The following is a 15,336-nucleotide window of genomic DNA, read 5'->3' as shown; positions in this document are numbered from 1 at the left end:
ATTTGTTACCGAGTGGATATAAAGTAACACTGAGTCAAGTGTCAACCAGCACTCTAACACGAAAAAACATCCTTTTAGCGGGTCGGCAAAGTGTTAAGTTAAAATAGAAAAATCAGCTTTCATGCAAACAGACAGGGTCAGAAGTTGATCTGGCAATTTTTCCTCTGCCATCTCTACATAGTCAACAAATTCACAACATTATACATGGTGTGTGTTGACAAGCTATATTGTCCTGTCAAGGGAGAGACTCTGCATGGTCATGATAATCCATCCATGCTGCTACATGATGTATAATTTCCTCTGTGGCTGCATAATTACTACTAAGAGAGAGAGCAATCCATTACCCTTGATTAACACGGGGTGTGATTATAGGGGAAATGATCTTATTTATTTCAAACTGATGTAAAGTGGAAAATGAAAAAGCCTTAGTCAGAAAATGATCTGTAATGTCTAACGTCAAAGTTGTCTGTGTAGCTGTTTGAAGAGGTTTGCTCGACATCAAACTAAACAACAGGGCATCTCAGGCCAACACGAGGCTCGAGCGGCTTCAGCACTGCGGACAGCTTCGAGCTCAGTTTCATTCAGTCAGCAACACAGAGCAGTTTCTCTCTTTACTGTTCAACTGTGGCTTATAATCGATACTCCTTACTACCAACTGTCAGTGTGTGGTTCAGGTTTCTTTACAGAAGCCAAACACGAGGATAGAGGCAACACTTTTACGGCGTCTTTACTACACTCCCGGCATTATGTGTGATATGTGGAAATGAAATGACAAATGGCGCCTCCTCTGCGTATCCTTTGATCAGCAGGATACAATTTTTTAATCTTCACTACTTAATCTATTTTCCCCACTCTATTCTCTTCACTTTCCTAAATGTTTTTTAACGCAAAAAAATAAGCACAAATCATCTCTGTAACTAGGCCTCCTGCCCCTTTGCCTCTGCCCACATAAGTTTGGCAAATCTGAAACCGTAGCCTCTGCAGTGTTTATGTGTCGGTGAACCTTGCAGAACCTCCCATGTTTGAGTGTCTGAGGGTTGATAACAGGCTATTACCACAGGTAATGACCCACACACAGCCAATAAACTCTCCCCTTAATGAGAACTAGGCCATAAAAGGAAAAAAAGTCGTTCCCCATTCTGCTCTCCTTCCCTCCGATATTGAGAGTGTGTCTTTAAAAAGCTGGCTGGATAAGTAGCTGCCATCTCCTGACACGCAGTATATTTCATTTTATCTTCTCTCTCCCTCTCTCTCACTTTTCATTCACTCGCGAAGAATACGTGTGTTTATTTTGTCTGAGGAGCGAGAATGAAGATAGCTGAAGAGGGTGACCGCAATCTCGGTTTCATCGTCTTCGTACGGAATACAAATAAATGGAAAGCACAACAGAGTATTACTGCCTGCAAGTGTTTTCAATAAAAAAAAAAAAGGAGCTAACACCAGTTTGAATTTCAAGCTTTGTTTTCATGCATTGTCTTGGTTTAAAAAAGATTCCTGCAGTGTTGGCGTACTGCAGTGCTGTTGGTATGTAACACTGCACCAATGGGATGTGACAAACAAAGTATCTGCTAAAGCGTATTATCTGCTGACAGCACTTCAACACTCCTCACCTATGAGAGAGAGCTGTTTGGAGGATCTGGGCTGCAGGTCCATGCCGTTCTTCAACCAGAGGAGTTTGGGATTCGGGATGCCGTCGGCGTGGCAGTGGAGGCTGGCAGACACCCCGGGCTCCTGGGCCTGCGTCTCTGGATAGACCAGGATCACTGGAGGGACTGATCGCGCAAACACAAACAAAAACCAAGAGAGACAAACAGGGAGAGCGGTGAGGGGCGAGTGAAAACATAATTACACACTGTTTCATGGTAGACCGTAATTCCTGGGGGAATATAGCACAAACACCCACACACGCAGTGGGCAGAGAGGAATTTGTTTCACCCCAGCATGGAATATATTCACACATAACAAGAATCCAAGAGCTCTGGGGCTGCTTTATTACAGCTCGAGTCCTCCATGAAATAGATGTTGGACGTATCTAGCACTTACCGCCTCCTCCGGGGAGAAGAGTGCAAATGAATGTGGAGGAATCGAGGGGGGAAATGAAATATGAGGTAATAGTTTACATGAACAGGTAAGATGTCGTTTTCTGGTTGGGATGCCGGGCGCCATCTCACCTCGCTGTCAGATCCTCACCTCTCCTGTTCGGCTTACAACCTTCCCCCCTTAACCCCTAATGCAATATTAATATCGCATCTGTTGCTTACTTGTGTTTTATCGTGTCTCTCCTGAAGCTCTTTCACCCTATTGGTGTGATTTTAATTTTTAATTATTATTAGTAGTGGAGTTTAGTTATGTATATTTTCTCACTTGAATACAATTTGGGGGTATTTACTAGTTTCCAACCTGCACACTGCACAAAAATACACTACACACCAACATTTGTTTTTTGTCTTCAATGGTAAAGGGTACAATCAGCATTCACTCCTGCGTAAACTGACTCTGCAGTGGTCATGGATATTTACCAGCTCCAGCTTGAATCAGTATTGATGTAAAACATGACACCTAGGTGGACACGCTCATTTTTGCCCCTTTACCAGCACGATGCTATGATGCACGTCGAGGCTTCAGACACCGGCACATAAATAGTTTTTCCATCTGCTCAAGCAGCGCTCAACCATCAGGCAGTCGCCATTGAGTTTGAAAGAGAGACTGAAGTAAAACATTTAGAAAAAGTAACCTTGGCAACATTGTCACTGGCCTACATGCTGCTTTCTTCTGTTTGCTATTTATCTGGCGCGCTTGTGATGTCAAACGTGACGCACCAGATATAAAATACAGAAGAAACTAACTTCTCTACTGGGAATGGGAAGGAGTCAGTTGCCTTATTTTTAGTGGGTTTAAAAAAAACCTGCATACATGGGCAGTAAATCTTGGTGTAAAAATGGTCTAAGTGTATTTAGCCGTTCCACCAGACACATTTTCCAGATGGCTACATGACTGTTTGAGGCTGAAGGAGGTAAAATTATGCACTATTTTCTCACGAAAGTCCAAAACATGAAAACAAATGTGTGTATCACAGCTGCTCTTCTTATTTCTCGACCCATTAATCATCTCACAAGCCCGGATTTGTCAGATTTGTCTTCGGAGGAGCCTGACCCCCAGTTTGGGACAACACCTCGACTTAACTACCCAACTGCTTATAAAACTAGCTTCACCTCCACCAACAGTAATGTGCTGCTTCCAGATCAATGCATCAGTGTTAACAATGTAACATATGTAACAGTCAATCACAGGGCACATTTTACAAACACTACACTTACTTTTCATAGTTTGAAGTGCAGGACTTTACCTCACAGTGGAGTGTGGGATTTCGGTACTTTGTCTTTCATTATTTTGTCCTCTTTTGTTCCTGATTTACAGACGCTCACTAGATCTCCCTCATGCACACACATCAACAAATTAAATCTTCCTACGCACACGAAAACAAACTACGCCCACACAAGCACTCGCACATATACCTCAACTGAAAGTCTCTGTAATCTGTGTCTCTAACATGGTAATATCAACTGCCCCGTTTTTGGTTCAATTCTTTCTTTCTTAGTTTTTTTAGTAATACATATGAACTTTGCAGAAACATTCACTAACAAACACTATGGGTACTTCACTGACACTAAAGATGCAGCACTGTCATCCCTCTCATCACAGTAAGCAAAGGAAGCTTGTTTAAAAAACAACAAGATGCAAGCTGTCCACTTAGTTTAATGTGGCGCTTGGCTCTTTTCCATTCCACCTTATCTCACCTCGTCCTGTCTGGTTTGAAATACCTCCAATCCCCCAACACAAACATTTGGTAATTGCGGCCGCCTGATAACTCGCCCTTCAGGACCCCAGTCTGCCATGACTCCCCCGTCTCCCTCTTTAGTTCGAGGTCTGAAACGCAGCTGCATTTCTTTTCAATTAGCAGCTCAGAAAAAAAACAAAATAATCACACCGATTGTCTCCCATAATCGAAAGAGACTTAATTGAATACACTTTCCCCCGTCCTCTGCCACCCTGAGACAAAAGAAAAAGAAGAAAAGGGGCTGTAATCTTTGATTTGTTATGGTACAGGTAGGGGGCCTTTTAAAATTCTTCCTCCCTGGATTTTCTTTGGAGAGATGCCTGGTAATAACTCTCGAGTCTTAAGGTAGCGGGGGAGGAAGACCTTTATGGAGATGATTAATATGAGCAAGACCGTGTTCCTCTTGCCAGAATCAGTGTGAGCGCGGTGCATCTGCTGGATTTTCATATTATTTTAGCTTAAGTAGCTTTTATTCACTGCTTTGAATCGAGCGATTATGCCGCACACAATTAGTGTTCGGCAGCACAAATGCAATGATGTCGTTTCTCATGGCAAGAGAGTCGCTTTGATGCGAACCACTTTGATAGCTGTGATTCTGTGAACAGCGCCTCTGAACAATGCAGCTTTATGGATACTTTTTATCTGGAGGGGAAACTAATCGCTTTGACAGGCACTTCAACTGCTGAAATGATTAATTGATTAGTTAATTTAACTGCAATATTTTGGTAATCTGATTTCGTTTCAGCAATTATGCGAGCAGAAATACTAACCTTTCACAGTTCAAGCTTTGAATTTGCTGCTTTTACTTGTCGTGCGTGATAGGAAACGTCGCATCTTTGAGTTTTTTGAGAGCTGGTCATACAAAACATGTGATTTAAAGGCCACTTCTTGTCTCTTTTCAGGCATTTTACAGACAAAACAAGCAATGAATTATTTGAGAATGCTATCAGGTGGATTAATCAATTAGAGAAATGGTTAGTAGCAGCCCTAAATAATGGACATCCTATAAACACAACTGTTACTGATTGTAAAGAAGCATTTTGTTTATTCAGTAATGTTTTCACTGCATTTAAGGCCACATAAAGTCAAATCTGTAGCAGTAGAGAAGCATTCAATCTATTACTCAGTTTCCCAGAATTCTCAGAGAAGCCAACTATGTTTCTCGATGTTTTGACCCCACATTTTGTAGTTTGTCTTGTTTTCTCCCTTTAAGCCACTTTGTAACTACTGTGTTCAACACAGCTCCATAAAACAAATTCACATGCTTAGTTTTCTATTAACTTTCTCTTCTCATGTGACTGGTGGTTCCCAAACAGCGGTCAGTGTACCTGTTAGTATTTACTTACTAATTTTTCCAATTTGCGTGCACACATTTTAGTTAACATTTAGTGTTGTTAGGTTTATCAGAGTAGTTTCGAAGTGTTAAAACATCGTACCTTGATTTCTGTCTCCACATGCTGCCTCTGAGTAACTTGGCAAAATGGGGAGCTGCAGTTTCAGGAAGCCTTTTATGCTGAAAAGCAGGAAGTGGAAGGTGCCAACTCCCATTGCCTGGCAGGGGAACTCTAAACTAACTAACTTGGCAGCATGTAGACATTTTGTTGGGTTTGTTGGTGGTATTAATACTTTTCATAAATCTATTTTCTTTTGTTTATTTGTACTTTTACATTGTTGGTTGATGGGTTTATTCAGGGTCTTTTTAATCTGATGAAGTTAGGTACCCCCTTGGTGTTTGTGTAGCCCATGTGTATATATACCCCTGATTTTCTATCATTTGGAGTTCAGGTTTGGAAAGTTCTGTAACATTATTGTTTTGTTTAAATCAAAAGGTGTTTTAGACATTTTTCAATTCTGTTTTGAATGTTTGTTTAGCTTCATAAACCCTTAACATTACAAGCCTTTGCTGCTGGGCCCCCATCAGTGTACTTCTGCAGTTACAGTTTCAGGGGATATGTGGAGAGATTGACTAGATTAACATTTTTTTTTTCAAGTAGACACTAGAGAACTCCACATATTTCTGCTTAGGGGGAAAACAAAGATGGTAGCATGAAAGGTAGCCTGCACACTGAACAATAATCAGTGGTAGGAATATATATGCAAAATCAGATACATCCACTGAAAAGACACAGGGACAACAACCCACATATTGCCAGTTGCAGGGTCATTATGGCCTGTATGTGTCAGGAAGCCACACAGGCAGTGAGTTTTCACTGCAAAAAGCCACTTGAAGCCATCTATAAATGGAGCACAATGAGGGGTACTTGAGCCTCTGGGACAACGCTGCCCTTAATGTAAATATGGTATCTGCTGTTTCCAGACGTTTCAATCAGCTGCATGTCGGCTTAATTGCCTTCGAGACTGTGTTTTAACTGTTCCCCACCATAAGCAGGGAAGGCAATAAGAAAATCTTTCACACTGGGGAACCGCAGAGTAGCACAAACAAAACCAAAAGCATTCTTTGTCCACACTTCCAACACTGTAAGTAAGAAATGAGCCACTACTGACCATTCACCTGCAGCACATGTGTCTGATAGAGGTCTTCATAGCCGTAGGCATGGCAACTGTAGTTCCCCATGTGGATGGTCGTCACCTTGGTGATGTACAGGGAGCCATCGTCCCCAAAGTCCTGCAACACAGGGAAAAGATGGCGGAGGAAAATTAAGTAAAGCAAGACGAGGCGGGGCTGAAAGAGCTCAATATGGGAGGAAGAGGAGGAAATACGGGAGAGGAAGACCAGGAGGTGTGAGAGAGGGAATGGTGGTGAAGAATTGGGGGGGCAGGAAAGAGCCACAGGGGGTGAGGAAGAAAATGAAGGTAGCTTGATAGAATACATAAGGATGCTTGGAGAGAGCAGGGAGAGGAGGCACGCAACAGCAGGGAGTGATGGGAAAAGACAAGAGAGAAAGAGAGTGATGTGAAAAGGAAGAGAGACCATGAATCAACGGTTTCCCTGTTGAGCAGAAGCAGGCGCTGGGGAATTTGATCCTCCGCTCTCCCCTCATCACGCTGCCTCAGCCTGATAAATGGCAAGGGTTAAAAATATAAAGCCCATTAGGTTGATGAATGGAGCTGGTTGTTGTTGGTGCAGCATTCGGCAGTCACCAGGGGGTTCCAGCCACAGCTTAGGGCGGATTAAGGCATTAAATAGTTTGCTGTCCCACCAAGTGGCAGAGCAGATGTCCTGATGCAGCTCTAGCCGTGACATGGAAACCACAAACGGCTGCTTTTCCGTTCTCAGGGCTCAAAGAAATGAATGTGACCTGAAAGAGGGTCGCTTTGTGACAGGGAAAAAGTGAATTGGGGAAGTTAAGGCAGCTTTTTAAAGTTCTGAATTTACAATTGAGGTTAGAGATACAACTGCTCCAGCGAGGGCAATTAAAACTAAATAGACCATTTGGGCTGAAAAGAATGACTGTCTGGCAGGTCATGCCAAATATATTTTAGTTAAAATCTTTGTGGTTCCTGTGGAAAAAAAAAGCTTTCCGTCTCGGTCGGTCTACCTGTCTTTTCTTCAAATCATCAGTCAGTGTGCCCTCGATTCCGACCTCATATTGTCAGCTTTTGGTCGGCTTTACACTTTCAACTAAACTTTGTAGTGTCATGGCCATGAATAATCTAGTATATCTCATAATTCTAAGTATTGATCAGCCTGTCCTAATCAGAAAAAACACCATATACTACATGGTTGACTGTGAAAGCATGCATTACGACCCATATTTTCATTTATTGTTAGGTGATGACCTCCTCTGGCCATCGTTAATAATTTGGCAGCTAAGGAGGAAGTCCAGTGAAGCAGTAGAAAAACCACATTAGGATGAGATGGGAGTGGATTTTTAGGTTTAAAAAAGTCAATGGTGAGTTTTTCTATAACTGAAGTGACTTATGTGACAATGCTTTCCTAAACCTAACCAACTTGTTCCTGCCTAAACCTAACCGAACTGTGAGTGTTCAACAAAGGTCAAGGTGCGCCTGTTGCTGGTACACTGACACAGGTCATGTTGTTATGGGAGTCACTGGCAAAAGACCGTTGTGATGGATGATGAAAGTGTTGGTCAGAGGGGGTCTTCGTCTCTGTACATGTCTGTAACTTAGCTTGAAATTAAGTTAGCCAGCTAGCTACACTGAGGGAGCTAAGCTAAGAAAATGCTAATAACGACATGATTGAAAAAACACGCCAACAGTGGCCCCTAGAAAAGAAACCACCAATGTAACCAAATGTCTTGGGTTCAATGAACTGGTTTAATAGGAGAATAATAATGGGGACATGGAGACGTAACTTCTTTCCTCTCCCACATGTCACAAACGCCAACACAACCTGCCTTATGGCAACGCTGAGAATACACTACTTTTTTGTGCTCTCTGGTGGGGAGCCTTTTAAAATCACAATCTTATCATTGTACAGGGCTCATTAGGTGATGACAGTCAGCCCTCGGTGATGGGCGATGGCATCATCTATGGGCCTAACCCTAATTGGTAATAATCAAGGAACATCAGTAATAATGTTTAGTATTTTAGACACTGGCTTGAGAAAACGTTTATTCGGGTACACACAAAAACAACTTTTCCTCTGATCACTGAGCCTGCATTGTGTCTTACGTGTGTCTTACTGGTGACTAAGAAGACATGAATGTAAATGGACCTGCACGGCGCCTTATAACACAGTGAAAATGGTACTTTTCAAGTCCATGAAATGTCCTGATGGTACAGACACAAACAGACCGAGAAGGAGAAAATTACAGGCTTTTATTTCCATTCAACTTTAAATGATATGCTTTGTAATGGAAGGAGCAGCGGGAGAATTATACGTGAAGACTGAATGGCTAGTGGCTCAAATTATAAAAATTTAAATCCCATCACTGAAGTCCTGCTTTTCAGATGCAAAACCAAATCAGCGACTGACCTATTCTCCAATAGTAATCATCATCACATAATACACAGAACAGTACTGATGCCAAAATATCAGCCTGCATATACTTAAGACACAACATTAATTTTAATTTTATATTCATTTTATGTTTACCAAGTCGCAGCAGCAGTTTATGTGCACAGTAGCTATTAAGTAATTGTTTTATATAAAAGAAATATAAATTATTCATTAAATTACCGAGTAAATCAGTTTCCAGTCTTACTCTAAAACTCTATAAAAACTATAATCTTACTCTATCAAAACTCTTCGGCTGACAGACAGCAGCAGCTCCAGTAGAAGCACCTGAAACAGATCACAATGCTGTTGTATCTGTGCCTCTTCAACGGGAAATGAATCGGGTCCGAACCATCCAATTACACAGCGCCGATACTTTTTGGAGAACACAGCCCTCAATATGTTAATGCCCAGTTTTGACTGAGAGTAAAAAAACAAAGACGCTGAACAAAAACAGTGACGTGGAGTAGAAGGTTGGCAGGAGGGGAACAAAAGAGAAGTCTATGAGCGAGCAGGCGAATGGGACTGATTGTAATGAAGGCTCTGCTTTCAGGTTGAGGCAGAAAGATTTAAAATCGCTGCAGAGTGAAGCTTCTGAACGCAGGGCCCGTTTTCCATTCAGCACAGCTGGACCGAGAAAAACAGCCTGCTGAGAGGAAAGTGATGTGATTGAAAGGTGACCAGGTTTACCTCGCCTCTTGCTCAATGTCAGATGGGATTGGCCACCCAAGTACAGCCAATGGATGGACTGAGGAGAGTTTCTCTCCGTCCTCTCACCACTTAAAGATTTCTAAACTCCCACTTGATGTTTATCTTCTGCCTTTAACAGGCTGTGGGTAATGTACTCAAGCTCTTTAGTTAATGGAGTATTTATCTTTTATTTAGCTAAAATTTTCTAAAATGTTTTGTACAATAGAAAGTGGTCCAAACTGACTAAATTGACCGATTGGCCACAAAAACTGTGATTCTGTGAACACATCTACTTCGTACCCCTCGTCTTCTTTCCAGCCCTGAGATCCAGTGTACACAGACTTTAATCAAATTATAAAGCAATTCCACACATAACAAAGAACTGAGGTCATATCTTTCTGATTAATTTAGGGATTTCTAGGTCCAATCTTTGATTAGACTGAGAAGAAAGTCAAACACAGGCGGGGGCTCCTCTCTCCCGCCTCCACTCAGATCACTGTGGAGATTCATTATGCGCGGTCAAGAGGCCGGGGGACCTCTGCTGCCACCACCTCTCCTCCGGTCTCCACCTCAACACTTGACATTGTTTATCGGCTCATCATTGCAGCGGACCAACAAGGCCGCTCATTAACATGCAATTAGTGAATCGGTGTGATCCGGTGGCGGGGAAAGCGAGGCCAGCGCTGTGCTGTCACCTGAGCAGATGTGTCTAAACAGGAGCAGGGCCACATAGTTCATTAAGCACTGAGCAAGCTTTTAATTCTGCTGGTTTTTTTGTAATTCTGCTGAGGGCAGGGGAGTACAACTGGGGGTGCAAAACTTTTCCTTTAGTTTGATATTTGGTTTTTGTTTTGCTTCTGTCACCTCTCTTCAAGGTTTTGGCATCTGCGCAGCCACGAGGGTCCACGCTACGTACATTTTGTCATCTGCCGAAGTCAACACAGACCCCTGTGCGTGGTTGATTATGAGGCTGCAAACGTAAGAGTTTTTAAAAAAAAATTAGGAAAGTAGGATTCTCTGCACACCTCCACCCTCCCTCTTAATGGCATTTTATGATCACTGCAAACCAAGTGGAAAAACAGTGCAGTAAAGGAACAATGTGCTCATGATTAGAAATGAGCCGGAAAACTCTGTGAGCGCTTCACACTTTAATTTTAAAAGGTGTTAATAGGCTATTTGTTTCAAATCAAAGTGAAGAGCCCCTCAGTCGTGCCCCCATCCTGCTGAAGTCAATAAATATTGATGATAAATATTAATCAGCAGTCCGATTTAATTTTTGGAGAGAAAAAAAAACATTTTTGAAAACAAACACAAGCACGTACACAAAACTTGAAGTGGTGGGCTTGCACATTTTAGCGGAGGGAGGGCTTCGACTCAGGATCAGGGAATAAATCTGCATTAATAAATGTATATTTTGTATTGTAATACTGACTAAATGATTTTTTTGAGATGAGAACTGAGAAGAGCTACATTTAGCTCACTGTTCTAGGGTTGGCAGAATGTTTACTGTAAGGTTCAGTCACATCACTCTTATCATCCTCTTTTCAGCAGCAAACAAACTCTTAAAAACAAACTAAAACACTTCCAGCCAAGCACCAAACGCAGACAGGAGGTTAGCAGGAAGCCGGTGAAGAGCGCTGAACATCTTTGTTTTTGCAAAATTCATAAGGCATGCCATGTTTTTGTGAAATATGGAAAAAACAATCAAATACTGTCGCCATCACCATCACAATGTACATTTCTGTAAACCACCGATATGTTAAAACTTTATGTTTCTTAAATTTTCAATTTAATGTTGAGGCAACGCTGTGTTTATGCTCTGGTTAGGTTTAGGCACAAAAATCACTCAGTCAAGGTTCAGAAAAGATCATGTTTTGGCTAAAAATAACCATTTAGATCGCCACAAACATGGCTGGAGACGTCCCGAGGTCTCGTCAGAAATATTATTCTATGTTGCCACAAACATTGCTGGAAATAACTAGTGGTGTCGCACTTAAAAATGTTCCGGTCACTGGCTTGGCAGCCTCCTCGCCTGCAACTCCATCACCATCCCCTCCACAACATTAACTGCAAAACATATTATCCTTGTGACTGGGCCACATCACCAACAGCACAGAACTACAGCACCAACAATGAGGAAGAAAAACAGCAACATGCACTCACATTGATATCCTCCAGGTCCAAGAAGTTCAGTATGATGCCGTTCCTCTTCCAGATGATCGGTGGGCGCAGCGTCCCCTGGATAGCACAGGTGAGAACGGCACTGAGGCCCACCGTCACAGTGGAGACACTGACCCGCTGGTCCTCCGCCAGGCTCAGCTGCACAACCTCTGTTGGAATAAGAGCATGAAGGGAGATGATTTGGTGTTGTAGCGACAGAACGGATGCCGGAGAGGCAAACATGAGACGGGAGTGCGAATAAAAGATTTAGAAAAATGAGAAGATGGAGGAAGAAGGAGAGAAAAGGATGGCGGAGAAAATCACAAATCAGAATGAGTGTGCTGATGTAGTGGAACAGTGGCCAAGCTTAATACATTTCTTAGCGTCCATCTCATTACCAGTGGACCAGGGGAGGATAAACAGCTGTCCAGGAGTGAAGGATATCCAGAATGAAGAAGGAGCACGTGTCAGAGGACACATGGCTAGCCAAATATCATTCCTCTCATTAAGGCAAATTTATGTTCATTGAAATGGCCATCCAATTCAATTCACCTTTACGGCAAATTAAGAATTATTCTTCCCTGGTTCCCCTTGGCACCATAAATAGTATCTGTCGCCAAGCTGTGAGGCCAGGCATGAAAATCTACAGTCACAGTTACAGTCAGGAAACTTTGTCATCTGCTGAACCTTTCTCTTGGTTAAACTTGCGATGAGCCCAATGTTTTAACGAGACATAAAAAGCAGTGTTTGAGCTTTAAAGGACATTCAGTATCTGCCATGTATTCTCACTATTACACCTCTGCAATACAACACCACCTTAATCTTTTATTTCGCGGTACACACTAACAATATGAGAAAGTGTGCTTACAGATAGAGTTGTTTTTTGTTTTAATCGTTAAAAAAAGGTATAAAAACTGGAAAAGGAGCACCGGCATGCTGCTGATGGTGAGCTATTGTGTCAATATAGAGTTCAGGCACGCAGGCACTGACACGATATATGTCAGTGTGTGACCCCGGGTCAATATTGACTGGGGACCGGATATAGTTGGTTCACTAAATAAAGAGACACAGACACCTGATATAAATCTAAATGGAGCCACCCAAGCGAAACACTGAGCCAATCACGTCCACACACACACCGGGGGCATTTACCGGAGTGATGCTATAAACTGCCCTTGCTGCGTGACTTTTCAGTACTAAAATATTTAAAGAGATGATACACCATTAGGATTAAGGATCCAATTAGAGCAAAAAAGATGAGAGGGAAAATGAAATCTGTCGATAAGTTTAGAGCTTGAACATCCAGCGATAATAAAAAAAGCTGTGATTAACAAAGTAAGTGCCAACGCATTCAGCACGAAGACGAGAACAGCAGCTGAGCCAAAGAGTGATGCAGACTGATGTATTCAAGATGGTGAGCCGCTCACTGAGAAACCTAAGGAATACTTAAACATACAGTACAATGGAGAAATGATACAAATCGGACCAAATCAATAATATTGCACCTTTTGTTTAAGCATCACTACAATAAACATTCTGATGTACAGCTACTGATTGTTACTCATTTCAGTTAAAAGATAATTTGCTTCGTCTGAAAAATATAAAATCTGCATGAAATATGTTCTCTCTCATGTCATCATTTTATTTAGGTGGGTTTAGATGCTGTAAGGAAAAAGAGCTTCATAGTAATGAGATAAATATTAACGTGCTGTTAAATCAAGCAGCTCACTTTCACAAACTACAATATGTTAACGAATCATCTCGTTGCTGTCAGACATGAAGACGTCCCCTCCACAGCGGGTGTTGTTTATTTCTTTTCTATAATTAGCAAAGCGGTGTAAACTTGAAAGTATGTGCCAAGCATGAGATCTTGTCAGACATGGAGCTGCTCTAAGATCACAGATGAAGTTGCGGAGCTGTTTCACAATAAATGCGCTGATATATTTTTGTTATTTAGCTTACATGAATCTATTATCACCTACAGTACCACCAGCGTGTTCGATCTCAGAAACTTTTGAGTTTCCTGACTTCAGCTTCCTCTCTAGGCACTACAACTATATTAAATTGATCTGATATTAGAGCTGTAATGGTACGAACAGAAACATGCAGCTGATGAGTGAATAAAAGTGATAATGCCAGCCACGCAACAAACTTTCCTTTCAACACCCACACGGGACAATATTTCGTTGTCAAAACAGACTTAAAGTAGACGGCTAACAGACTTTGAAATGTTTGTGGGTAACTTCCTGTCCGGATCCAGCCTGTGACAAACGCTGTTGTAAAAAGACCCCTGGATATTAACTGTCTGTTTCACACAGCTCTCCAGGTGATAGATAGATCTGGGCTGACAGCTCGGTCTGTCAGTGATATTTCAGAATGCCTTGGGTACAGTACACTGCCAGATCCAACAAAGTTATAATTCAGCTGAGCAGTAATTTGGGTGGCAGAACAGGCTTTGAGTGCCATGTGGACAGATGAAGGATGAAGTGCATTGATCTGACATGGCTTGGAGGGGTTGGTTTCGGGGTGGCACTGTGAATTTCAACCAGACCACTGCTCATATTAAAATTTAATGCAGTGCATGCAAGTAAAAAACCTGTGCGGCGTGCCGAGTCTTCCTGCAGCAGTCGACTGTTCAGATAGACATCCAGTGTGACTTAACATCGACTCCCACAAGGTAGATAAGTCGGGAAATGTTTTTTAAAAATCTACTGGCGAGGGCTAACTCTTTAAAGTTCAGTCAGTGCAGGAGTTCAAACTGTAATTAATAGACTATGGCAGATAAAACACTGGCTACTGTGAAGGACGGGGTTGCTTTCAACAGCTACACTGGATACAAACAATCAAGCGTTGGTGCAGTTAAGTTTGGATGTTTGATTTTGAGTCATTGATTTGGCACCTGGGGGTTTTGTTATTTTTTATTACAGAGTCGATAAACTGCACAAAAACAGAAAACAGGTCACTATTAAAGTTATAATTCAACTTGAGATTTTCCTGGCCTTAACAGTTGTGTTTTTGAGGACTGACTCATGTATGGTTTTGAAAAAATTGACTCTGAGTTTCAGATTGCAGCTGTGAAAAGATAACCTTCAGCTGGGCTGTAACGCTGCTGAGTACAAACCAAATCAAGGGAGAAAGGGGGACAGTGAATCTAGGTGTTTAGTTGTTGTTTTTTAGGTTGTGGGTGGATATAGTCAGAAAGATTTGACTTTGACCTTGAGGAGAAAAATAAATGAGCCCAACTTTTCATATGTGTCAATGATGAATCATGTCTAAACCCAAACAAGCCAGAGAAAAACCAAGCGAACATTGAAATGTTAAGAGAACTATGTTGGAAATCTGCCGATATGGTTGAAAAATGAACATTGTGCCAAAGTCTTAGACGTTACCTGGCCGTCATTCCTGGATGTCCCAGTGACGTTAAAAATATGAAGTTACCAGTAGTGAAGTTATCCAGCTATTCTGCTAAATTTGATGTAACCTTAGCAGCTTTACACAGCCTAAAAAACACCAATAACAAATCAACATTGACTCACACGGGACACAAGCCCCAGTCTCCTAGGTGAAAGCACTGTGCTTGAACCATTCGTACACCACGACCTCGTCATTACAGGGACTTTGTAGCTCTTTATACAACATCACCTGCTTGGGTAAAGACTTTTGGCTCTTACAACCACCACAACGATGAGACAACATATAATTAACGTGTACGTAATAAGCATAAACT

At 41.9% G+C, this 15,336-nt stretch overlaps 1 protein-coding gene across 1 annotated transcript in view; it reads right to left on the bottom strand.

Moving 5' to 3' along the window:
* The window catches only part of fstl4 (follistatin-like 4), a 214,611-nt gene that overhangs the window by 27,575 nt on the left and 171,700 nt on the right, over window positions 1-15,336 (bottom strand). Inside the window, exons 7-9 of the mRNA XM_084374357.1 lie at window positions 11,613-11,779; window positions 6,344-6,464; window positions 1,611-1,772 (exon numbers count right to left, since the gene is read on the bottom strand). Of these exons, the coding sequence (XP_084230483.1) occupies window positions 1,611-1,772; window positions 6,344-6,464; window positions 11,613-11,779 (450 nt within the window). The remainder of the gene's footprint in view (window positions 1-1,610; window positions 1,773-6,343; window positions 6,465-11,612; window positions 11,780-15,336) is intronic.

The sequence above is a fragment of the Pagrus pagrus genome, assembly GCF_965226575.1.
Source record: "Pagrus pagrus genome assembly, chromosome: 14".
NCBI classification, from domain to species: domain Eukaryota; kingdom Metazoa; phylum Chordata; class Actinopteri; order Spariformes; family Sparidae; genus Pagrus; species Pagrus pagrus.
Note: the sequence above shows the minus strand (reverse complement) of the source record. Positions and strands in the feature narration are given on the sequence as shown.